General features: G+C 55.5%; 5 protein-coding genes across 5 annotated transcripts; 2 read left to right on the forward strand and 3 right to left on the reverse strand.

Annotated features, from left to right (window-relative positions):
- Nucleotides 1-1348: 1348 nt before the first annotated feature.
- Nucleotides 1349-3185, forward strand: CkaCkLH20_08051 (FAD binding domain-containing protein; the record flags this gene model as incomplete). The annotated part of the gene is made up of 3 exons (XM_038890766.1): nt 1349-1620; nt 1674-1874; nt 1931-3185. The coding sequence occupies 3 exons, from the start codon at nt 1349-1351 to the stop codon at nt 3183-3185; spliced, it is 1728 nt and encodes a 575-aa protein (XP_038743949.1).
- A 711-nt stretch (nt 3186-3896) lies between these two features.
- CkaCkLH20_08052 (benzoate 4-monooxygenase cytochrome p450) lies at nt 3897-5613 on the reverse strand (the record flags this gene model as incomplete). The annotated part of the gene is made up of 5 exons (XM_038890767.1): nt 3897-4044; nt 4105-4268; nt 4335-4766; nt 4820-5330; nt 5396-5613. The coding sequence occupies 5 exons, from the start codon at nt 5611-5613 to the stop codon at nt 3897-3899; spliced, it is 1473 nt and encodes a 490-aa protein (XP_038743950.1).
- A 2677-nt stretch (nt 5614-8290) lies between these two features.
- Nucleotides 8291-18408, reverse strand: CkaCkLH20_08053 (JmjC domain-containing protein; the record flags this gene model as incomplete). The annotated part of the gene is made up of 7 exons (XM_038890768.1): nt 8291-9196; nt 9261-13004; nt 13061-13419; nt 16435-16485; nt 16557-17827; nt 17882-18098; nt 18240-18408. 7 exons carry the CDS (start codon nt 18406-18408, stop codon nt 8291-8293), a joined length of 6717 nt encoding a protein of 2238 aa, XP_038743951.1.
- Nucleotides 18409-20200: 1792 nt separating this feature from the next.
- On the forward strand, nt 20201-21493 carry CkaCkLH20_08054 (uncharacterized protein; the record flags this gene model as incomplete). The annotated part of the gene is made up of 5 exons (XM_038890769.1): nt 20201-20524; nt 20670-20847; nt 20931-21017; nt 21149-21241; nt 21345-21493. The coding sequence occupies 5 exons, from the start codon at nt 20201-20203 to the stop codon at nt 21491-21493; spliced, it is 831 nt and encodes a 276-aa protein (XP_038743952.1).
- A 59-nt stretch (nt 21494-21552) lies between these two features.
- Nucleotides 21553-23990, reverse strand: CkaCkLH20_08055 (ubiquitin-like activating enzyme; the record flags this gene model as incomplete). Its single annotated transcript, XM_038890770.1, has 5 exons — nt 21553-21859; nt 21911-22257; nt 22313-23317; nt 23377-23547; nt 23715-23990. 5 exons carry the CDS (start codon nt 23988-23990, stop codon nt 21553-21555), a joined length of 2106 nt encoding a protein of 701 aa, XP_038743953.1.
- Between the last annotated feature and the right edge of the window lie 857 nt (nt 23991-24847).

The following is a 24847-nucleotide window of genomic DNA, read 5'->3' on the forward strand; positions in this document are numbered from 1 at the left end:
CGGCACATGTTTATCGTCGGTGTTTCTCGAAAAAGATACTCGATACTGCCAGAAAGGGGAACAAGTCCTTGAGACTATCGAAAACGACAGGTGAAAAAAGAAAAGACCGAATCCTTTCGCGAGCGACGAATGCACCCCACATGCCATCGAACGGTCACCTACATGTCTTAGCCAACATTGGCTTGTCTCACTGCGTCAACTCAAAATAGACAACGGCAAACAATAATTCTCAGCCGCTGACGCGCAACGGGCTTTGTCGATGGCATCCGCGGCCGTAGGGCAGATGCTGGAAGACCATCGGCCCCTCCCGTCGCCAGAAGTCAACTGGCTACGACGGCGGTGTTCCTGGAAGACAACCGCCAGCCAGAGCCACGTTGAAGAGAGTGCTCGGTATCAGCATCAGGCCTGTGCTGCAGGAACAGGACGAAAGACCAGATGGCGATGGAACCAGAGATCAGGGGAAAGGACAGGGGTGCGATTGTGCGCCAACAACTCGACCAGGGCCAGTTGGGGGCGCAACCGAGGCAAACTCCATCAGTCAGGGGTTAGTTATCGACGTCTTCCAGGACAAAGTTGCAGCGCAGACTGCGGTGGCGCAAAGAATCCAGCACCAACAGTCTGACAGCTGCTATCGCGACCTGTCTTGTTCAGCTGTTCGTCCGATGCGTATTCCCTGGCCCGCACCCCGGGAGTTGGCGAGATTCGACTTCATGCAAGGCCCCAGTCACCTCTTCCACAAGCCTTCCAGAAACTTGCCGCATCGAACGACTCATACGTTCATCTCATTTCGCGCCCAGATCTAAGCCTCAACTCTCTGTTCCAACGTTCTGCGCCTTCAAGTCTGTTGGAACGCACAAACCTTCCAAAGAACCTCGTGCCGATCTCCAGGATAGAGAAGAAGGCCTGAAGAAGGTCCAACGAAGCATCCTGTGGGTAAATCAAAGGAGCCCCGGACCCTGCTTCAAGGAGAAAACAATGGGCACTCGAGCTCCGCAATCTACCCCGTGGTAACCCACAATGCCGGACAACATGCCGAAAAGGGGAAAACTCCAGTCACGGCCCTGGCGCCGCGGACGAGACTCTGCGGCCGGGAGGGAGATTGACAACGTCCCCCCTCTTGGGGGCCCTTGTCTATCCGTACACAGCCCAGTCCAGGTGTTCGCATTCCTGCGCCGCGGCCAAGCAGTTGTTGGTCTTAGCATTCCACGACGGACTGTTTTCAATATAAAGACCATCCCGCCATGTCGTTCTCGCTTCATTCCGCCGTCAGGAGTCTTCCCTGCAGCAGCCTAGTCATTCCTTTAATCCCCTCTCCTCCCAGGCTCTCCCCTCCTCCAGCCCTGTCAAGATGAAGTCCTTCGCTACCATTGCGACGGCAGCACTCGCTGCCGCGCCTTTTGCCGCCGCGGGCGTCCTTCCCAAGCGCGCCGACGACAGCTCATGCCGTTGCCTCCCCGGCGACGCTTGCTGGCCCTCTACGGACTCGTGGAACACCCTCAACACCACTGTCGGCGGCAAGCTCATTGCCACCGTGCCCATCGGTTCAGTCTGCCACGACCCGAACTACGATGAGGCCGCGTGCACGGCGCTGAAGGAATCATGGGTTCTTCCCGAGACTCAGTATGTGACATTCCCAAAATGAAGTGCAACAGCCACGACTAACTGATTCCCAGCTTTCCCTCCTCATCTTCCGTGATGCAGAGCTACTTCGCCAACCAGTCCTGCGACCCCTTCACGGACCGCACCACCCCCTGTCTCATCGGCAACTACGTCCAGTACGCTGTTGAGGTGACCTCGACCCAGGACGTTGTCGAGACCGTCAACTTCGCCCGCGAGAACAACATCCGCTTCCTCGTCCGAAACACGGGCCATGAGTAAGCTTATTTTCCCGTCCCGGCCTATCCACACCTCCGCTAACCCACTTCTCCAGCCACCTGGGCCGATCAACCGGCGCCGGAGCCCTCGCCGCCTGGACCCACAAGCTCAAGGATATCGAGGTGACCACCTGGTCCGATGATCTCTGGTCCGGCCCCGCCATGAAGATGGGTGCTGGTGTCCTCGGCTACGAAATCACCGAGGCCGGCAAGTCCTCTGGTCTCGTCGTTGTCGGCGGCGAGTGCCCTACCGTTGGTCCCGCCGGTGGCTACATCCAGGGCGGTGGCCACTCTGCTCTCACCACCAACTTCGGCATGGCCGCCGACCAGACGCTCGAGTTCGAGGTCGTCACCGCCGACGGCAAGATCGTGACTGCCTCCCGCACGGAGAACTCCGACCTCTTCTGGGCTCTCAGCGGTGGTGGCCCTGGTACCTTCGGCATCGTCACCTCCGTCACCGTCCGCGCGTACCCTGACGCCAGCGTCGGCGGCGTCGGTCTGCAGACCGCTGCTTCCTACACGACCCAGGAGAAGTGGTGGCAGATGCTCGACGCCTTCCACTCTCTCCTCCCCAACATGACCGACCAGGGCGCCATGGTCGTCTTCCTCTACAGCAGCTCCATCTTCGCCATCAACCCCCTGACGGCCTACAACAAGACCGCCGACGAAGCCAAGGCTATTCTCCAGCCCTTCCTCGACGTCCTTGCCGACCTCGCCATCCCCTACTCCTCCTCCGCCACCGATTACACCAACTACCGCGACCACTACAACAAATGGATGGGTCCCCTCCCCTACGGCCACGTCGAGGTTGAGTCCTACAACTTCGGCTCCCGCCTCGTCCCCCGCTCCGTCCTTTCCGACACCACCTCCCGCGCAGGCTACGTCGATGCCATCCGCTACGGCGCCGACACCTACGGCGTTCTCTCCGCCGGCGTAGCCCTCAACGCCTCTGCCCCTACCGGCGTCGACAACGCCGTCAACCCGCACTGGCGCAACGCCGCCATCCACGTGCAGTACTCCACCGCCTGGAGCAACGACCCCGCCGACTGGGACACGATGATCTCCGACCAGAAGCGTATGACGGACGACATCATGCCTCCTATCGAGGCCGCGACCCCCGGGTCCGGCAACTACGTCAACGAGGTCGACTTCAACATTGACGGCTGGAAGGAGAAGTTCTTCGGCGGCAACTACGACAAGCTGCTCGAGATCAAGCAGAAGTGGGATTCCACCGGCGTCTTCTACGCGCTCAAGACCGTCGGCAGTGACGCGTGGAATGTTGCTGCAGATGGCAGGATGTGCCGTGCATGATTATGATGAGGTCCATGGGAGGCGTTTTGGTTGTAGTACATACATATAAATAATAGAAGGGCGCAACGCCTCTTTCTCTCGTTCACGAACAATGTCTCTCGCTGACTCGTATAGCGAATGGTTGCGAAGCGTTTCCTCATGACTTGTCCAGAATTTAACTGGGTATGAGAGCGTCGATCTGGAACTTGATTCAACATCATGGAGTAATCATTGATGTCTTATTCGGAGATAATGTTTAGAAAATAACAACAGCAATGGTCACAAACAGCACTTCAGGACATACTAGCTGCCTTCTCGTGAAATCAACTGTCTGAAAAACGCCAGATTTGCGACTATGCCGGCAGAATAGTTCTCCAGCCTAAATACTTGCCCATGAGGGAAGACACAGGAGTCAGGCCACTGCTGTACCCGGACTCCAGTTCTCCCGAACGACTTTTATAGGCAAAACTACATGCACCCAATCGTGCAGCACTGGAAGAAGGGCCAGAAGTTTGTGGAGGACTGCAGCAACCTGCTTGGACGGCATATGGATTATTCGACTGCCGCTACTGCGCAGGATGAAGCTTCGGAAAGATGATCAATACTGTATGTTGCTAGAGACGCCTGCTATAACTACTCCTCCATCCTGTCCCGCAAAGCCCTGGTTACTAGCCACGAACGACATCAACGGTGAATGCTTCGCTCCCAAATCGAGTCCGTCTTCTTCTCATCCTACGAAAGTCGGAGCGTGACATCGGCTAGCCCATCTGGCGAAGTGATACTATGAGCGTGAAACCCAAGCTCCTGATCAACAATCTTTCCAGGGCTCAAGTTCATCACAACCTGGCTGAGGGCGATCTTCAGCTCAATTTGAGCAAAGCTACACAATTATCTGCTTAGCACAGCTCAGGTACCGTATGCTGGGGAAGATTGAACTCACTTCTGGCCAATACAAGCCCTCGATCCGTGTGAAAAGACGACGAGATTCCGCTGCATGTCATGAGCGTTCTCGGCATCGAGCCAGCGTTCCGGCTTGAACTTGTCTGGCTCTGGGAAGACATCTGGATCGTTGCAGTATAATAATGCGGAGGAGCACACGCTGTACTGATTTTCATCCCCTTTTGTCAGCTCACGAGTTCAAGCCATGATTGTACGGATCTAGAGACTTACCCCCTCAGAGATGTAGAGGCCGTGGATGTCAAGGCCCCCCTTCGGTACCTCGCGTGGCCATCTACCCCGAATTGGTATGCTGACCCTCATGGCCTCCTTGATGCATGCTTCCAACAGCGGGACCTTCTCCAGTTGGACGACGTCGGGCTGCTCGTTCAGGAAGTCGGGAAATCGATCCAACAGAGCTGATTGAAGGCTTTTCCACACCTCGGGTTGAGCGTTGAGGTGGTAGATAGCCGTGGTTAGGACCAAAGCGGTGGTGCCGGTCCCGGCACCGAGCATCAAGCTTCCGTTCTGCACAAGGCGTTGAGGACTGATGTGAATTCCGTTGCTCTCGGCGCGGGCGACCATGCTGTCGAACATGATCATCCCGGAATCTTCTTCCTGCCGTCCCTTCTTCTCGTTGAGACGGTCAAGAGCCTTTGCCGAGCTCTATCTTCTTGTCAGTACTACAAAGGTCAAATATGCAAGTTGGTGACACATACCTGGTTTATAGGACCGAAACCAAAAGACATGAACTTTTGAAAAGCGCCGAATATGGGCTTCAAAAGCGGGAACTGCTGAAACAAGACGACAAGCGGCGCAAAAGTCTCGAACCCGACAAACAGCGGGTGATAAAAGTCCTCCGCCTCAAGCGCCCCGGCCTTCGAGCCGAAGCTGAAGCCGGAGACGGTGTCGAGCGTGAGACACTGCGTGGCGTGCCACAGGGGAATGACGCGGCCGACATTTGCGTAGCTTTTCAACCGTCCTATCCACGAAGCGGTGTTCTCGTACATGTTCTTCTGGTAACCGACGAGGTTGGCACGGGAGAAGGCGTGGGACATCAGGCGCTTCTCCTTTGCGTGGATCTCCTTGTTGGTCTCCGAGAAGACGCTCGAGTCTGGGCTGTGGAAGGCGTGATAGTAGTACGCCGACTTTTGGAACTTGGTGTTTTGGGCGTAGATGTCCTTGTGAAAGGCGTCGATGTCCTTGATGGACACTTCGTCCGGTGAGATTCTGACTACGGGGCCTGAGGTTGGCGTTAACATGAAATTCAGACAAGAGGGGCGTTGTAGTGAGACTTGCCATATTGTTTGTGAAGATTGAAGATGTCGTCGCAGGCATGGCCTCTGAAGTCGGAATAGAAGAGCCACAGAGATGTTGCCGCGGGCAGCTTGGGGCCAGGGATCTTGGCCAGAGGGTGGAAGAAGAGGTTGTAAATGATGCGGAGTATGAGATATGATCCAGCCAGTGCAACGCATGCGCCGACGACGACATTGTGTGAGTAAGTAAGAAACATTATGAAGTGTGAAGATGCTAAAATTGTTTGTGATAATGAGTCTGCGTTCAGGTGCTTTGCAATGTGTCAAGTTCTGCTGCAGTGTCTATTTCTCGATGTTGAAGGTTACAAGGCGACCCTTTTATCTCAACCCTTGGCCTCAAATTCCCAAGAAGACGTCATGTTCGTGATCACTTACAATCTCACATCAACTCAGAAGACGATTCTATCCAGATGATCACTAGCATGGTGCTTACTGGCTTCGGGCCGCTCAGTTCCCCGACAATACGGAATCGATCTCGCGGCCGGGCGGCTTACATCTTTCGGCCAACGGCCGTGGTAGCGGCCGTCCTCAACCGCTAAGACATCCCGCAACGCCTTAGCCCAAACAAGTCGAGTCCAATGTTCTGGGCCCTGTATTCGAAAGTCGGTACTCGGAACTTGGCTCCCCGATACTGCAATTCGAAGCATCTTGCAGATGACCCCTAAACTCTCGAGTCCGAGAGGCGCTCCCGCTATGAAGGCGCCCAAGCAGTCTAGTGCTCATCACCCGCACAAGCGCCGTCGGCGATCAACGAGGAGGGAGTTAAGGGTTGTTTAGTCAGCGGCGAAAAGGTGATTCTTTTGGGTGCGGGTTGACGCTATGTGAGTTTGAGGAGCAACTGGAATGTATTTGTGAAGTTTGACATCATTGTCCAAGACATGGCAAGTTTACAAACCCCATACACAAGTAAAGACAAGACAACACAAGCTGACTATAAAGGAAGCTTGTTGCTGTGCGAGAATCTTTGCAAGAAGAGTGGTAGACGTGGTTGCCGTTGTCGTCGAACTTTCACATAGATGAGGATCCGCGCATGAAGCAATGACACAAAGATGATGAGACTCTAGGAGACTTCATCTTCAAGGCGCGCATCCCAGCCTATCCTATTCATCATCAATAAGACGCAACCGCCAGAGATAACAGACAATGCCTCAATACATACTTATATACTCGAATCGCCCGTCTCCCTGGTCAGAATGCAGAATCGAACTCAACAACTTTCCACCATCACATGTCGCTGCCCAGACCTGTCTTCAAACATTTGCAGCTCCAAAGCAAAAGGTTGAGACAGACCACAGCTCCCGCTGAAGAGGGTTAATTCAACGACCAGCAGCTTGAGTAAGGCTGTGGACGGTAAATGAAACAACACGAATTGCAGTATAAAGTTTCTTCAAACAGCGATCACTGAAGAAGAACACAAATAGACACGTCCTGACAATGCGTGCTGATTTTGCAGCTTATGTCGAGTAAAGACTCAACCTACTCATCTCAGTGCAACCCCCTTGACGCGGGCCTTTTCAGCGGCTCACGTCTTCTTAATACATACGATTCCTTCACTGGATTTATCACGGTTGAATAAGACCAAAAAGCCCGAGACACCAGACAAGGGAATGGTTATTAGCTTAGACCATCCTCACTCCTCATTCGACCTTGTACCAAACAACGATGGGGAGCGCTGGCGTGTAGCTAAGAATCATCCCTAGCCCTCATGGAGGATGCAATTGTATACAAATCCTAGAAAAACATGCAGGTGCTGGGGCTAATGTTCGCGAGTAATATAGATGCCGCGAGGTAAGCATTCCCAAGCATCAACATACAAGTAACTACCGGTCTCGTCGTCTTCGTACACGAGGGTAGTGCTAAGATCCGCCTGACATAACAGCATAGAGCCGGAGGCGACGTCAAGACTAGGCCAAAGTCGAGGTGGTGTCCATTTCGTCAGTGGCAGTCAAGTTGACAGCCTCATAACAGGCCAGGTTGATTGAAGCCTACAATCGCTACTCAACCCAAGACTCTCCAGAGATTACATCTTCTCACATAGCCCATTCATCCTATTCACCATCGAATAAGACGAAATTACCAGAGACGCCGGGCAAAGGAACACTTGTATCTCAGTTCATCCATCTTCCAGACGATATGTGAACAACCATGACATCATCCACTCGAGGACTCAAAGTCGAAGGAGCTCACGGTCAGTCTTCCCTCTCAGCATCTGCTTATCGCCTTAATGCCGCTCGTGTCGTCTGCGGATAGCAGGAATTTCATGAGAGAGTATATATAATGATCTACTTTGCCTAACACGAACCGCGAGACTTCAATCAGCTTGTACGACCGGACAGAGACCCTTGTACGCAGAGAGCTCTTGACTTACACAGAGGATGTTTCCTTCCGCTTTGGCCAAAGGACAATCAGGGGATGGGACGTAGTACAGTGAGAAATCGCGCTAAGTAGATGTCACGGTGCAGCTAAGGAAGCAGCTCACTTTCCCTTGGAATTTCGGGTTGAATTAAAAAAAGCCAGGCAAAACAAACAATCATTATTTACATATCTGAGGCGGTAGCTCATATAAACCACTCGGCCTCGTTACTGCGTTTGCATGCATCTCAAACGAGCAGCAAAGAACCATCCTACTGCCCGATGCCATGTTATCCCTGGTCCTGGGTTTGCGGATTAGAAATAACGAAACCCAGGCCCCTGTTCGAAATAAACCGTCCAACGCCATTTTTGTCAGAGAACTCATGATTTCCGTGCATGCGTGCGTGCTTTTCCTCCCATACGCCTCCAGCAATGATGCGCCTGTGTCGCGCTGGAGACGTTTTCGTGTGTATCAGAACGGACTATTCGTACAATTGGATGCTTTTGAGCTCTTGGAGCAAATCAGCCGTGAAATGCGACGCGGCGCAGGTTCTGCATCATCCTTTCCACCATGCCCGTCGAGTCCGCAGGTACTTCCGGGAGGGCTACCTCGCCCGCCGGGTTTGGAGCTGGGGCCGGCGCTGGGGCGTGAGAGGCGTGAGAGACTGGGTGTCCCTGGTATGGAGGCGGTTGGTAGGGATGCGCTGCACTCGGCTGGGGATAATACGGCTGCATCGGCTGGTATTGACCCTGCGGCGGCGCGTAGTGGTGAAACTGCTGGTGCTGATGCATCGCTCCATGTTGCGGGTGAGGAGCCTGGTGCCCAGGATAATTCTGGGCCACGGGCGGCTGATGTGACGCTGGTGAAGGCATCGGATGATGCTGCATCGTGGGCGTTGGGGGATTCACGCGGGGCTGAGTAGCAATTTGTGCTAGGATTTCGGCTGGGTTCAAGGAGTGATGCTCTGCTCGCGCCTGGCCCAGAGGCTGAAGTTGCCGTTGGACTTGTTGAGCCGTAGGGCCCTGCGTGTAAGGCTGGTAAGGGGGTTGGGGTGGGCGATGAGCCGAAAACTGATTCGTGAATGGCATCCTCTGGACCGGAGCTGGCACCGGAGCCGGCACATGTGTTTGCGGGGCGGAGACTCCAGTCTGCGAGGTAAAGGTCGGCGCCTGTTTTGAAGGTGTTGGACCCACCGAAGGGGGGTTGCCCTGGGTGGAAGAAGGCTGAGCAACGGTTACTGGAGTAGCTTGGCTTGAGCCCGCCGCGCCAGACGGTGATGACTTGTTGGCCTGCGAAGTTGCCCCAGTTGACTGAGTACTGGCCTTTGAAGGGGTGGCTGTTTTGGACGGAGTGGCTGTTGAAGCCGTCTTGCCCATCGCAGCGAGATACTTGGCCGGCAATGGTACGGGCGTCTGCTTTTCGGGAATCTATGATTTGGTTAGTCTGATGTTGGAGAAACTGCTGTGGCTAGAAATGCTGAGAGTGATGTACCTTGTACTGCACTTTGGGTGCGGACGATTTCGTCGCAGACTCCGATTTCTTTTGAGTCGACTGGGACTGAGCAGGCGCAGGCTGGTCAGCCGCAGGCTGAGGAGCCACAGGTGTTTGTGTGATCTGTTGCTTCGGTGGTTGATGTTGAGGCGCGGGCTGTGTGGTTGGTTGAGGCTGCTGCTGGGCATTCACCCAACCTCCATACTGTGGCCGAATCGCAGGATGCAGAGGTGTCGATGGACTCTGCTGAGTGGTCCAACTACTATTGTACCCGTTGGGACTAGGCTGTTGTCCAGTAGGCGCAGGGCTCGGAGACATCGAAGAATATTGCATCGTGGAGTCGTGTGAAGGCGGTCTTGGACCCGGCGACGGGTACGAAGGAGCCGGCGTTCTTTGACCGTACATGCCGATGGAGCCCTGCGGCGTCGTCTTCGCAAAGGTGTTGAAGTACGGACTGCCATGTGCAGGAGCTTGGGTGTGGGCTGTTGGACTTGATGCCGAAGAAGCACCAAGGACAGAACCTTGCCTGTTTTTGAAAAAGGCTTCGGGTGACGTTCTCATGAGATGTGCTCTCAAGTTACCCTCGTAGCCGTTGGTAAAGCCCACCCAAGGCGCGTAAGGAGTTCGGTACGTCTTCGAATCTCTGTTATGATGCACCTGGAAGAAGGCGTACTTCATAGCAACTGATGGCGTTGGTGCAGTGGAGTATCTTCTATGGCTTTGAGAAGTTGAGGCCTGACTGTTACCGGACGTGGGCTGAGGTCTGGGACCATGCGACGGCGTCGCCCACATCTGCTGTGACGGTCTCGCGGCGCCCGCTGGATGCGGTACCGGAGTGCCGTAGGGACTCTGCCGTTGCGGGTTGTTCGGTGGCGCGTATTGTCCCTGGCCAGACGGGCTGTAATGCGAAACATACTGCTGCCGATTGTCCGGTGTAAACCGCTGCTGAGCGAACTGACCGGTCTGCGTCTGGTATCGAGGGTCCGATCCGAAGTGAAGTTGCTGGCCCATCGGAGAGGGAGAAGGCGAAGGCTTCGGAATGAACTTCTGCGTCGTAAAAGCGCCCGGAGTTCCTTGGGAAGTTCCCACTGGCTTCCTGGGCTTGTAGACGTACGGCTTCTCAGTCTTGAGGCCTGATTGAATAGCAACACCGGGAGTGGATACTGGCATTGGTGGAGGCGGGATGTGAGATGGTCGGCGCTGAGCCGCAGTCGCAGAGACGGGCTTCGGAGGCTTGGGAATGGTGTCAAGGTAGTTGCTCTTAGGATTGTGCTGCTGCTTGGCAGGGTCCTCGGAGTACTGGGCCTTGGCCTCCGTTGAGGTCTTACCCAAGTAGTGCCATACTTGATTGTCCTTCGACAGATCAACCTTGGCCTGGTTCGGGTTAGCACACTTATCGCAAGGATGGAACTCTGCCCAGGTGTAGCCCTCGACGAAAGGAGCATCCTTCCTGGGCACCTCGTCAGCCGGCCGCTTCGCATTGAGCTGGTCCTTGGCCTTCTGGGACGATGGCATCGGGATGGCCTTGGCCGAGGCCTTCGGGAGGTGGTAGTCAGAGGGATCAGGTAGCAAGAGCCATTTCCACTCGACCTCGAGACGATCGCTGTGAAGTGTTAGTTTTCGTTTCTTTTCGTCGTTCAGAGAATCGTACCCATTCGGAACAATGTCCAGTAGCAGCGTTTGCTCGTCCGCCCGGTTCTCCACAACGACACCTGCGAAAATGTCGCCCTTGTAGTACTGCAACTGGCAGATCTCGCCCTTCTTGAGCGCCGCGGCAGCGTTGCGAATACGCTCGTCCTCCTCGAGGGAGTCGCCGTCGTGTTTTCTGTCTCTCTTCGTGCGGTGGAAGCGGCAGCTGAACTCGAAAGCCTGTTCCTTGTATTCGGTTCCATCTTCGCCGAACACCGGCACCTCTGCCTCCTCCACGAACACACCAGCCGCAGCGGCGCATGTGGCGTGGTAGGCGCGAGCACACTTCTTCTGCGAACATTGGAAGCAAGCGCCCTTCTTGGATCGGCAGTATAGACACTTGAGATCCAAACGCTCTTTGTTGATGTTTGCAACGTTGGCGATGATTTCCTTCTCGTCAACGGTGTCAATATATGTTTCGGGGAGGTAGAGGGCACACATGCGGTGTGCCTTACGGCCGTCGTCCGTGGGTAGGATTTCCGAGCCAGGGATGTCGTTGGGGCAAAGGCAGCAGATTGGCTCAGCGCGGGCCTTGACCTTGAGACGAATCTTCTTGACCTTTGTCTTTCCGTCTTTGTCTCCTGCTCGCTTCCGCTTTCGACTGGGTTTGATGCCAACAGCATTACTGTTGGGCGGTGAGGGCAGGCCGCTGGCGTCCTCGTCCTCATCCTCGTCTTCGTCGTCGTCTTCGTCAGTTTCTTCATATTCTGTCTCCTCGCCACGGAGTTTCCGTTCGATATCGTAAACATCAACCCATACACTGTCCTGTGCCTGTGCGCACTCGCAGCGCTTGGCAATCTTTCCCATAGGAAGCCACGATTCGAGCGCAAAGTTGACAGCCTCGGCGCAGTTGTAGCCGAGATTGTATCCCGAATGGTATCCGTAAGGGTATGTTACAACGAACTCTCCAGGATAGGAAACACACTTGTTGACGGTGATATTGTAGTGCTGCTTCAGATGCGAGGGGGAGATGAGGAATCCTTTATGGCGGAGAAACTGGTCGCAAGCCTTGGCTTCGGTAGGCCAGAGGTTCTTCATCGCAGCCTCGAAACGACGAGCGTCGGCTTGCGAGATGCTGTACCACTGCTTCGGGGCACCGAAATGGAGGTAGTTGATGCTGTACAGGTCGACATCCTCCAAATGCCAGGCGAAAGTGGCCTTCCACATGCCGAGATAGAGGTAAGCAGTGTTGACTCCAGGAACCTTTGTTCCGAGGACATCCAAAAGATTGGGCAGTTTGTTCAGGTTCCAGATTTCCGTTGACTCGTCGAAAAGGGTGCCCATGAGATCTGCACCATACAGCGGAGGTGCGTAAGTGAGCGTCTTCCAGTATATCCTCTCGAGCTCTTCGCACCGCTCCGGTGTGTAGTCCGAGACATCCATCTGGTAGTCGAAATCCTTGAACGCCTCCTCGTCGATCATGGCAGACCCTTCTCTCTTGCTGTATTTCCGACGGGCCGAGACCGACTGTGTCTTGGGCTTCGCGGGCCTCGCGCCACCCATGCGACCCATCCTGCCGACCGTAGGTGGCTCGTCGTCATCAACATCCATTCCTGGGTCTTCGACCGAGTCGACGACTTCCTCCTTCTTGACGTTGACCTCGGCGTCGGGCTTCGGGGATACCGGCGTCATGGGTCGGTTTCCTTCCTCTTGAGTCTCTTCTTCTTCCTGGATCTTGGCCTTGCCACGGGCCGGGCGCCCTCGGCCGCGCTTCTTGGAACCGGATGGGGTTGATCTCGCAGCTGGTCGGGGTCGAGGGGCAGGTCGGGGCTTCGGCTTTTCGACGTTGGCTCGGCGCTCGCCACGCCTGGCGGGAGGTTGATGTTCGCTCTGGTCGCAGAGTTGTCGCCATTGCGGTAGGTTGTATGATCTTCCATGGAGGATGTTGACCTGTCGATAGGTTCCGTTGGATCCCATGATCTCCTGCTTAATCGGTTCTCTAACCCTGATCTGTTTCACCAGGTTGTCAAGTTTTGGTTGCGATTCCTTCCATTCGGAGGGAGGAATAATCTTGATGATTCCAGACTTCATTCCGTATTTATCGACCTTGCTCATCTGCATTCACGTTTAGCAAGGGGAGGCACAGCGAGGCAAAACACAGGACGACGTACGAATAATTTGAAGTCCTTGAACTGGTGCATGGTTGGCTTGAAGACAGGCACTGTGCCGGACCAGTGGTCTGGAACGACCTCGCCAATGTCGTCCTCGACGGGGGGCTCTGGGGCCTCATCTTTCTTCGGGGCCGGGTCGACAGCATCTTCGTCGAGATCGCTGAGCTCCGAGTCGCTCCCGTCTGACTTAGGCGCATTGTTGCTGTCGGGCGGGGAGTGGAGGAAGGCTGGCTTGGTCGCACATTCAATCTGGCCAAGAGTCGGCTCGTCGTGGTCGGCATCGACATTTGATTGCGCCGGCACAGGTGCAGGCTCCGAAACTGGAGCGCTGACAGCGTCGGTCGACATGATGAATGGGACTACATGCGACCGTGCATGCGGCGACGAGATGGCAGCTCTGAGGGGAGAATTAGAGTCGAGAATAGGTGCGCAGGACGGTGTGGTCAAGTCGCCGAAAATGTGAGGTGCAGAGGTCTCGTGGAGTGCGGAGAATAGGTAGATTCGTTCGTTTGGTTATCAGATCCTGCGGGGGGTTGGCCACTGTAGGGAAACGACAAGAGCTGCTTCTGGCCGGGCCAGCTCGCTAATGGGTCGATTTTTGGCGGATCTGGGCTGATGTGCCAGGGCTAGGCTGGCAAGAAGGGCGAAGGGGTGCACCTCCCAGAGTTTGCGCCTGGCGTTAGTTGTTTGGTTGTACCACTGAAAAAAATCCAGAGGTGGTCATGGATACGATATGAGAATTTTTCAAAGTTAGGTACCATGAAGGTCGGAAAGCTTAGCAAAGGTAAAGGCAAAGCGATCCCACAAAGTCGAAGGTGTCGAGGAAGAAGCTGCACATCATCGGGCAGATGCGGCTGCTTCGGTGGGCCTTGGTCTGGTCTGGTTTGATCAGTCAGGTAAAATGGCAGGAACCGCAGAAAGGTCGGGTGCCCTGTGGTGGTGCCCCTTCTTCCCCTTGAGCCTGCCGCTTCTCCCTCTTCGCTCCTCGCCTCTGGGCAATGAATTCCTCGCTTGACCCGATTAGATCTGCGCTAAACCAAAGATGGCAACCATCTGCGTGCCTTAGGCGATAAGGCACTAGCAAAATCCGGCACCGGAACAGCAAATGACGTCGCCCGTTTGTAACGCAAACCCGCAATTTTGGGAGACAACCGCAAAAATCCGACCGTCGTTTGATTGAGGCATCATGCGCCGTGGCCGTGTCTTCGAAATTCGGTCGCATCGACAATCTGCGCATGAGTGTGTGCGAAATTCCGTGTTGAAAGGGCGATGGTGAATGTGAACCCCCGAGGTGATGCTACCGATTGAAGGATTGGTCTTGGTCATCAGTATCTGGGAAAACCTTGCTCGTCGATATCAAACGCCAAGAGCGAACAAATCGAGCATCGTTGCTTCTTCTCCGTGGCAGCTGTCATCGACGTCGTGTGCAAGGGTGCATGGTCTGTCTGGATAGCTGCAGTCGCGGTGTCGGTGTCGGTGTTCCAGTGGCACCGCCGCAGGACAAACGCCAGGGGTCCGGTAGGGAAACATCGCGCCAGGAACCCAATCGGTCTCATGAAAAGCTTCATCCAATCGACGCAAGCCTCGAGATCTGATAATCTGGCATGTTCCTGAGCCCCAGCTGGGTAGCCCTACAGACTGGATCACCCGCGGCGGATCGTCCGATGATCCGATCCCCTGGACCGATGGAAGCTGCTGGTTCCCAGGTTGGGGGCCGCGCCGAAGCCTGAGTCCTCCGTGTCCTGGGGGTGGTGATGGTTCGCTGATCCAGATTGCCGGGCGTATCTGAGACAGTCTCGACTGGATGAAGAAGAAAGTAAGCATGTGCTGCTGGTGTCTGAAGCCCATCAAGTCAGCTCTCGGCACTTGGGTTGATGATGGTCTCCGTCGTGACTCCTCCCTACGGGGCGGCACTCCCCAGGCGTCCATCACCAGCTCCGCACTCCATCGTTCGTGCGTGAGGGGAACCAACCGGGGGATCTGCTGGGTAGCAAGGACCCCACATGGTCGTACGTGTCCATGAATATGGCGTCAACTCCGACGTGGACCTCGAGCTCCACGCAGGTCTGCTTTCGAGGAGCGTCCTGTCCGACAGTGATGGGACTATGGTTGTGTCGATGAGCTGGTGATAATGCTTGTGACAGTGCTGCTCAGGTGTCAATCTCTGTTTCGAAGGGGATGCTGCGTCTTACGTGTACGGATACGTCCTCGAGAGTTCAGCTCAGCATCGAGGCCGAACTGCCGAGGAGTTTGTGTGCGAGATCCTCTTCTTGATCGACCCATCATCTGCGACCTCGAGAAATCACTCTCGTCGTCAGCAACATGGAGTCACAACTCGCGACGAAGACGCCGGTTGATGTGGGATGAGGTTGTGCCGCAGTCCTGAGATGGAAGTCCGAAGAAGTATCTCGCGTGTTGAGATGGGGTCCAACGGGCTGCTCCGCCTCGAAAGCCTACTCCTCGGCAAGTTCTTGGGTCTGTCGATCGTCGCGGGTCGTCTCTTCCAAATGACCAATCCGCACCATGATGGCAACAATTCGACGAGGTGAGGTCACCCCGAGGTCGAAGACTGCATCAACACATCTTCTTCCTCATCAAGAGCCATCAAGGTTGTTGCTGTAGCTCAATATGCACACGCAAGAATGCCAGGCCCCGTCCAAACAGCAGACGGAACAACACACTGACGACGCTGATGTTGAAGGAGCAAGAGTGAGGGGATATGCAACAAACACGCTAGAACCGGCAGGTCAACGCCGCCGTCGTGGGTCTCACCCGTCATTCTTACTCTCTCAGGCATCCATCGCCACGTCTCACCACAAACACCGGACTTCATCTTCACCGACTGCGGCACGGAGCTTGAAGTAGACAAGAAGTCTTGCCATTCGTCTCTGATATCTCTACCGATACGGATACACACGATTACAACCTGGCCCGCAACACCCGCCGGGCCAAGCCTGCCCAGGAAGAACGCCTCGTTAACGCAAAAAGCCACCCCTTTCTTCTCTCTCCTTCAGTCCGGAGCTGGAAATATCATCGAAGGCCGCCCTAGGTAGTAGATGCAAGTGACAGAAAAGAATATATAACACGGTCGTGCGTTTCGTCAAAATAAACTGTAAAACAACGGTTCTATGCATCGTCGTCCCTCGCCGCCCCTTTCCGCATGTCGGGGCCTTTACTTCTGCGTCCCCGTAGAGGAAAAGGCAAAATCAACTACCTGGCGTGCCAATGCATCACGCAGAAGAGAGAAGTGATGAAAAAGGGAAAAGAAAAAGGGGGGTTCAAGATGGTATCTTTTTCAGAAAACACAGCTTCCCCGTCTCCAAAAGACGACCGGGGAAAAGACTCTCATTTACGAAGGTGGGCAGATCCCATACCAACCAGCTCGAACATGATGGGGATCAGTCCGACGCCTAACCATGCGATACCTGTGGGGCAGCTGTCAGCACCTGCGCACGTGCTAGGATTCCGGATCCAGCGGAAGGGTCAGAATACTCACCTGTGTAAACCACCAATTTTGTAACCACTTCAACATCGTACCGCACTCGCGGGCGGATGAGACGCAAGAACATCTCCTTCTCACTGATCTCGTCCTGCTGCCCGACCGTCAATTCCACTTCTCCCTTCTCCTCGCTCGGGCTCGCCAACACGCTCCCGGTACCCATCATTCGCTCAAAGTCGTTGAGCGTGTTGTGGCCCTGTACGCCCGAGGCCGCGCCCTTGCCCTCCCAGTCGCCGTTCTTCTCGCCGTTCTTGTCCCGCAGTTCGAACATGCTACCCTTGCTCTTCACGCTGCCGTTGCTACCGATGCTCTCCCTCCGCCTGCGCTCGCGATAGGCAAGGGTCTCGTAGGCGTCTGCGGCACTCTGGGGTCCGATCGATACCGAACGGCCGCGGGTTGTAGGGTGGCGGATGGACTGGACCACACGAGGTATGTCTCTGACGGAGGGGATGAGGGTATCCATCCTTGAGCCAGGATCGACCACCTTGTACTTGGACGCGGGGGTGAAGAATCGTCGAGGAAGGTTCATGTCGACCTTCTCCAGCAGACGGAAAATGTGAGGCAGGCCCTTGAGCAGTGTTGGCTTCATGACCTCTCGCCAGACGAAAATGACGAGGACGCCAAAAACGACTCTGGCAGCCACGATATGCCATCCCAGGGCGCTGAGGTCAATGGACTCGACGCTGTGGGCATTACCCCCAAACGAGTCCAGAGATGTGCGACCGTACATCCAGGTTCCAATCTCTAGACCGATGACGACACCGGCAAAAGCTACGCTGTCGTCGAAACAGGGACAGTCATCCGCAGGCTCGGGGTGTATCCTAACGAGAGCGATGACGATCAGTGCGGCAATGGCAGGCGCCCACCAGGAGCTGCTGTGCATGTAGGCGTCCAGAGCCGGGCCGTAGTAGAACTCGACAACAGTAATAGCAGCGCCCAAGATCGATCCCACAATGACGTCGAGGAACCCATGCATTCCGCAGTATAGACGACCGAAGACGATGGAGACGGCGTAGAAGTAGCATAGACCCTCGAGGATGGTCTTGGTTGTCTCTTCCATGATCGTATCTGGGCTGCGCAAAACCAGGATGCCGTATAAAGCCACAGACACAGCGTTGGCGCTATGCGTAGAGGGAAAACCGTACTCTAATGCAGCGGAACCAGACATTGTAATTCGATGTAGCGGTGGTGACAGAGGTCGGGGGAGTGAGAAGAAGTCCTTGATGAAGCCGGTGAAGAAGACGCCTTCGGCGAGGATGTGAATAACACTGAAAGCACTGGTTAGCCGTGTTCTCGTGCGATACAGCGCAATGCGTGCTCACCCTTTGCCAAAGGATGCGTAGCCGCACCAGAACAGCATGGGCAGGCCGATCATGAAGAAGGTATGGGTGCCGAGGTTCGCCGTAATCGCAAAGTAACTGTCGAGCCACGGGGTGCGCAACTTCTCCTGCAGATACGCCAAGTACGGCGTCTCCCAGCGGATGAGAGGCAGCAACGACTGTCGCATCTGGTATCGCCATTTCGGCAGCGCTCTCTTATCTGTCGACAGCGTCCACGGTCAGCTCAGGCCCGTCATTACTCGCGATCCAGCAGCCCCGCCTCGCCTGACGTCGTCGCAAGACGCTGCGAGCACGACAGACCACCATGCCAACGACCAGAAAGACAAGAGATGTAGCATACAGTGATCGAGACTCCTCAGCCCGGCGTCGGGCGCATCGGTGGGAGCCTTGACGGTTATGACGGGGAGCTCTGGAAAGGCATCGGTGTCGGCGGGCTTCGTGACGGCAGCATCGCGACGGTCCGGGGCGGGGTTCGGCGCCGACGGGGCGCCATTGGTATGGCTGGTCATCGGGCGTTGTCGGATGTCGCGATCGTGAGGCATACGGCCATCCGTTTCGTCGGGCAACTCGTCGGTGGGTTCGTGGTTTCGGAGGGGGGCTCAGGTCGGTGGCCTCCGGTCGGTGTAAGGCGGGCGGGCGGGCAGGCGTTTAGGGTGGAGGAGGGGACCTGGAGGATGCAGCAATTGCTCGGCGCCTCGGTGGGAGACTGCGCATTTGCCGGTGGTTTCTTTCAGGTTGGGGCGCAAACGAGCGTTGTTCCTTTGCGTGGTGAGATTGCCAGCGGCCGAGAGGTTGAGGAGGAGGAATTCGGCAGGCCTGGCGAGAGTGAGGTGGTGTAGAGTGAGAAGAGGGAAAGGGAAATTTGCAGCTGCAGCAGAGCAGTGTAGTGGTGGGATTGCGATGTTGCGTTCGCACCACAACGGACGTGGAACTGTAACTGGAACTAGAACTGGAACCGCTGGCGTGGTGGTGGTGTGGGAGGTCGGGTACTTTGGGGGAGGTATCCTGGACTCTCTCCCATGGATGCACTTGAAGAACCAGCCGAGGTGCTGAAAAGGTGTTTTGCGGACAGGATTTAGAGCATATGTCAAAGTTTGACTGCATGAGCTACCTTTCAGGTTACCATGAGAGATGGTACTTAGGGCGAGATACAATACGAGACCAAGTTGCATCTTGGAGCTTCATTATCTAGGTATGATTTTCAACAGCATATATCCCCAAGTAGCAAAATGATAAGCGTCATCGCCCTGGAATCTACAGCAGCAGCGGGGCGCTCTTAGCTCCCGTCGCCATCACCAACGACTCTACCAGCAGATATCAAGTCAACGGTACTTCCCCCAATGTATCGAGTCGGGGCCCAGGCAGGGATCTCTCCAAAAGCACTTAAACCTCTCCAGGTACTGCGGTACTTTGTCTAACCGTTACGCTGGGCGCATGTGGATGTGGACGAGAGCTTCGCCTTGAAGCCTCATACACATGGGTGGTCTACACTATTATCTTCTTGCCTACCAGCTGCTGATCACCTACAAAATCGTCAATTAGCTATATCACCTACAAACCCAATGAGACAAACCTCGTTTCTACGAACAAGTCTCACCCCATCAAGGCGAAAAGAGAGAGGTATTCGTACAGGTGGAGAACATCGAGCGGCAACGTCTGTCTCACCATCAGAGAGCTTGAAAGATGAGATCAACAAAAAAGGACGGACAAAGGACAACCTCGGGATCAGATTTCCCCCTCCAACGGCCAGCAGGAAAATGAGACCACGCAAATAATGCCATGATCGATCTTCGCCCCGCCCCCAAAAACCCCCAACGGCCGCACCTGGCATATGCTTTACGATACAACGGCCGAACCCAGCACACCCGCGCCAACTCGGGATCCCCCAGTCTCGGAAGCTCCAAAAGAAGGCGTCTTTGTCTTATGTTGCATGCTTTCCTCGCATTTTTGCATTGAATCAGCTCCCCCCCAACGTCCGAGAGCTTCAGCAGGAGGAGCAACAAGCAGTAGCTCCTGACCTTTACTTCAGTAATTTCGACACTCTAACCTCTCGCTCACTTACCTCTCATGGGAAAGAGAGAAACACCTCTCCAGAATTCCTCGTCCCTTCCTCCATTCCACCCCACCTGACCGGAATCCAAAAATTCAAACTCGGACACACTCGCCTCCAATCCCGCAAAGCCTAAATCAAAGAGCTCTTTCCACGTAAACATCTCCACCTCCATAAAACCAAACACCGTCACAAGAGAGTCCGAACCCCTCGACTTCCGAATAGCTGCAAGAGCCGTAACGGCATCAAAAATGTCCGGCGCTCTGCTTCCTCTCCGCGCCCGGCATTGCCTCATCACCGGCGCGTACGGGGGCATCGGCGCCGCCATCGCCGCCCGCTTCGCCGCCGAAGGCGCCCTCGTGACCCTCCTCGGCCGCAGAGAGGACAAGCTGCGAGACCTCTGCGCCCAGCTCCCGCCCTTCCGGGACACCCGCCTCGCCCCCCTCACCGCCGCCTCCGACTCCGACTCCGGCAGCACCCGGCCGTCCCCGGACGAGAAGCCGCCCGCCCATTCCTACGCCGTCATGGACGTGTCCGCCCAAGGCCGCGATGAAGCCGTATTGGACGACATCTGGGTTCGACTTCCCCCTCCCCCCCCCTTATCATATGTCGTTTGCTCCTTTTGATCGGCCAGACGAATGTTTGAATGTGATTTTGCCATTGTCATACGACATTGTTAAACCTGCTACCGTAAAACTGACAAGGAGATGGCTGTTGCAGAAACGTACGGGCCAGATAGACGTCCTTGTCAACGCCGCGGGTATTGCGCAATTCCAGCTCTTGCAGAACACCTCCCCTCACGCCGCCAGGGAACTCGTTGACACCAACCTCATGGGCACCATCTTCATGTCGAGGTACATGGCCCAACGCATGAAGCGCAGGCGCGCCGACAGGGATGGTAAGTCATGGCACGCCTTGCCACACACACCCGCAACCGATCCCAGCACTCCCGCACAGAGCTATGCTGACTTGAACCTCCAGCTTGCATTATCAACGTCGCGAGCTTGCTGGCCCAAAAGGGCAGCCCCGGCACCAGTGTGTATGCAGCTTCAAAGGCAGGCATCATAGGTATGTTCTCTCTTTTGATTCGTTCCTCATGCGGAGTCCAATCCGAGGGCCTACAGAGGTCTAACTATTGCCTCGTGTCCCCGATATCTAAACGACCAATGTCTAACGTCTGCGTGTCCCTCTGCTAAAAGGTCTCACCCACGCTCTTTCCGTCGAACTAGGACCGCTGCGCATCAGGACCAACGCCATAGTCCCTGGCTACATAGAAACCAATATGCTTGCCTGTAAGAAACCTTTCCTCCACGTTCCTCATCCGCAAGCCTAGCTTCCCCAAGGCCCCGTAAATCAATGTCCTTGGACAGAATAGTGCTAATGTACAAATTATAGCCATGTCGAGAGAACCCCTCGAGAAGCGCATTCCGCTGGGGCGTTTGGGCCGGCCCGATGAGGTGGCTGATGCCGCCGTTTTCCTGGCCCAAAACACGTACGCCAATAACTGCATCCTGAATCTGGATGGTGGGTTGAGTGCTGTCTGAGCCGATATCCCCGAGTGGATGAAGGGGTGTCCCTGGCTTCGATATCAACGGAAGCATCCTCAGTCGTCGTCAATCACGATGGCTCCACCTGTAGAATCATCGACGATGACCACGTCATCACTGCCACTAGTAGTTGCGACCTTGGCCTTCTTGGCCTCGATGGGCTCATCGCCATCATCAGGACGGGGCCGCTTGAGGGTGGTTGGAGAAACCTCCGATACCTCTAGCGAGTGCTTGCCGTTCTGTTGGCCAGTGCCATTCGATTCCGCCGTTGGCGCAGGTGTCTCCTTCTTGGGCTTGCGAGGAATCTCGGGCTTTTGGTCAACGGCCAAACCCTTGACGGGCTTGTCTTCAAGAGGCTCCTTGCTGTGGCGGGTTAGCGGGTGTTTACGTGGCAAGTGACCAAGGCGGACGTACGATTCTTGTATACTGATGACGACGTTGACGAAGGGCTCGTCGTCGTCTTCATCAATAACAGTAAGGAAGGAGTCTTCCGTGATTCCCAAGTCGCTGAGTTTCTTGGACAGGTTCTCGGTCTCGTCGGGGTCATAGAGGGGGCCAACGTCGTTGTTGACAGCAAACTCCTTCTCGCCAAAGCCAAGCTCCAGGCGCACAAAGTCTTCGACGAGATCCTTGAGCGTGGCTCTGGACAGGTCGACAGAGACGGTCGTCTGATATACGCTACAGACTGGGCAATCTGGGTTGGGAGCCCGGTAGTTGCTCGTGCTGAGGAGACGGGCAGGATTGTGAGGAGAGATGAACACCTGTACGAAAATTAGTCCCCAACTCCAGATAGCCGTGGTCACATTTTCCACTTACCTCCTTCGTCTTGGTGTATTCGCCCTTCAGCACCTTGAACGACTGAAGAACACACAGACCTGCGACGATGGCATTCGTCGTCGCGATTGCAGGGATGATGTTACCGGCCATTTGCTTGATGTCGAAGCGAGACTTGAGCTCGATGCCGAATATTGATGAACGAATGTTTGCGCTTGCGGTAACGAAGTCAAGCGTGTCTTCGTCATCCTTGTCAAAAGTAATCAGAGGCTCAGCTCCGCCATCCTGATGTGCCTTCTTCAGCTCTTGCATGCGCTTGCTAAGCCTTTCCAAGCTGTCGACGAAGACGGCAAAATTCTCCTCCAAGCTCCACACCTTCTGACCCTCCTGCAGGATCGTGTCCTTCGCACCGAGAGATTCTGCAGACTGCTCGGACAGCTTCTTGTAGTCCAGAGGCTCGGGCTTTCTCCTGGACTTCCACATGTCCTCCATTGACGCCAATCGCACGATGTCGCTGTTGAACACCTTGTCGAAGAGAAGCTGAGGGAAGGCCTCAGTGCCCAAAGCATCGCGAATCGCGCGCAGAGCTGCCGCCTCCTTCTTCAGCTCCTCGATCTCCTTGGCGTTGTCGGCATCGGCCGAGTTGTCGAACGCGGACTTGTCCTCGCTGGCTCCGAAGATCTCGCTAAGGAGGTAGCTCTTGCCCCACACGATGCAGTGAATAGGCTGGCTTGGCGTGCTGCGGATGGTGCAGACGGGGAATGACTTTGGAGTCTCCTTGGGAGTACAGTCGTAGCACGCGGTGACGCCCTTCTTGATGACCTGAACGTTGCCGTTGAATCCTGTCGTACCGCTCTCGATGAGGGGCACATCTGCGGCCAAGCACATTCTGTTCACGTGCCGTCTGGCCTCGAGGTTGTCCAGCGCATTGAAGACGATGTTGAAGTCCTTGAACCATCTGGTATTGAACTGGGAGTCCTTGATGTTCGCATGGTGCGCGACGATCTTGACCTTGGGATTGAAGGGTTGGGCGGCGTCCTTGGCAACCTGCAACATGTCAGTAACCCGCTTTGTCCTACACGCCGTCATCGCGTCGAGTGCCGTACCAAAGCCTTGGACTTCTTGATGTGCTCGTGTCGGAAGAGGAATTGGCGGTTGAGGTTGCTCAGGTCGATGGTATCGAGATCGACAACGTGAATTTCGCCGTAGCCTGTGAGGACAAGGTTCTTGAGGAGTTCGCATCCGATACCGCCAGCACCGACCATCAGAACGCGCGCCTGCGAGACCATGATTAGCTCGATTGAATCGTCAATTGCACCCGCCAACAATATCGTGCCATCCACTGAGGTCATGACGAGGCAGGGGCGGTCTTGGGATGGATGTTGCGATGGCAGCGACGGTCGCGTGGTCTGATGCGCCATGATCGGCCGGGGATGCGACGTACCTTCTTCACGTTTGCGTTCAACGAACCACCGAGCGACTGTTGGAAGAACTTGTCACGCGATGGGACGGCAGGCTGTCGCTGTTGAACTGTTTGCGCAGTAGGCTGCGCGGCAGCAGCAGGAGCGGCGGCGGGTTGCTGTTGTACGGGTTGCTGCTGCTGCTGCTGCTGCTCTTGTGCTGGGGGCGCCGATGCCGTCGCCGTCGCCGTCGCTGGGGGCGCGGTCGATTCCGCGGTGGTTGGTGCAGCTGCGGCTGCGTCTGTCGTTTTGGGATCCATCAGCTCGGCACGAGTCGCAAAATCGTTCGTCTTGTTCGTATCGAGAATTGACGATCAAAAAGAGGATCGAGGTTGAAGTACGCCAGCAAGCGCGATCTGGGAAGTAAGCAAGGCCGCGGCAGGTGGGATGGGATGAGGGTGGTTTCAGCACGGGAGCGAGGCTGCGAAGGAGGAAGGTTAAGGTACCCAGGTACAGAGAGGCAGGTGGAAGGTACAGTAGGTACGTCGAGCTTTTCCCTGAGGTCCTGAGGTCAGCGGGAGGAACGATCGCCCAGAAGCAAGGTTACAGCCAATACCGGCAGCCGGTGACGAGATCTCGCAGGGATTCGAGCTGTAGCTTCCTGGGGAATTGCCGCGCTCGAGGTTTGATTGGTCTGGTTAGCTGGAATAAGCGGGTCTTTCTCGCTTGCAGAGGCACTCACTAAGAGCGCTGTAACCTCAGCGGCCTAGTGCATCCTCCAGCCACTGTGTGAAACGCTGGATTGAAGCCTGCCCTGACACGGCACCTCCACCGGTTCCTGTTGTACGATTTGTAGGCACTGAGGTGCTGGGCCTCATTCACATGGCAATGGACCGATTGGGTGATTTCCCATGCCGGGCGAGCAAACACACGGCGATTGAGGAGAGCTGGGAATTGGGTTTTTAGAGGCTCATACTCAGTTCTAGGATGATCGTCGCCTGCAATCGAGCAGTGATCCAACAAAAAAACAAACGGGTCAGTGCAGCTGTATGGGTCTCCAGGTCTGTCTCTTCATACCGCCTCGGCCAAAGTTCAAACCTGCGTCGTCCCCTCAGTAAAAGAATCGCAAAGCCATCCAGAATCATCCAGGTGCAGCTTACAAGGCCGTATTCGTGCA

The sequence above is a fragment of the Colletotrichum karsti genome, assembly GCF_011947395.1.
Source record: "Colletotrichum karsti strain CkLH20 chromosome Unknown Scaffold26, whole genome shotgun sequence".
In the NCBI taxonomy this organism is placed as follows: domain Eukaryota; kingdom Fungi; phylum Ascomycota; class Sordariomycetes; order Glomerellales; family Glomerellaceae; genus Colletotrichum; species Colletotrichum karsti.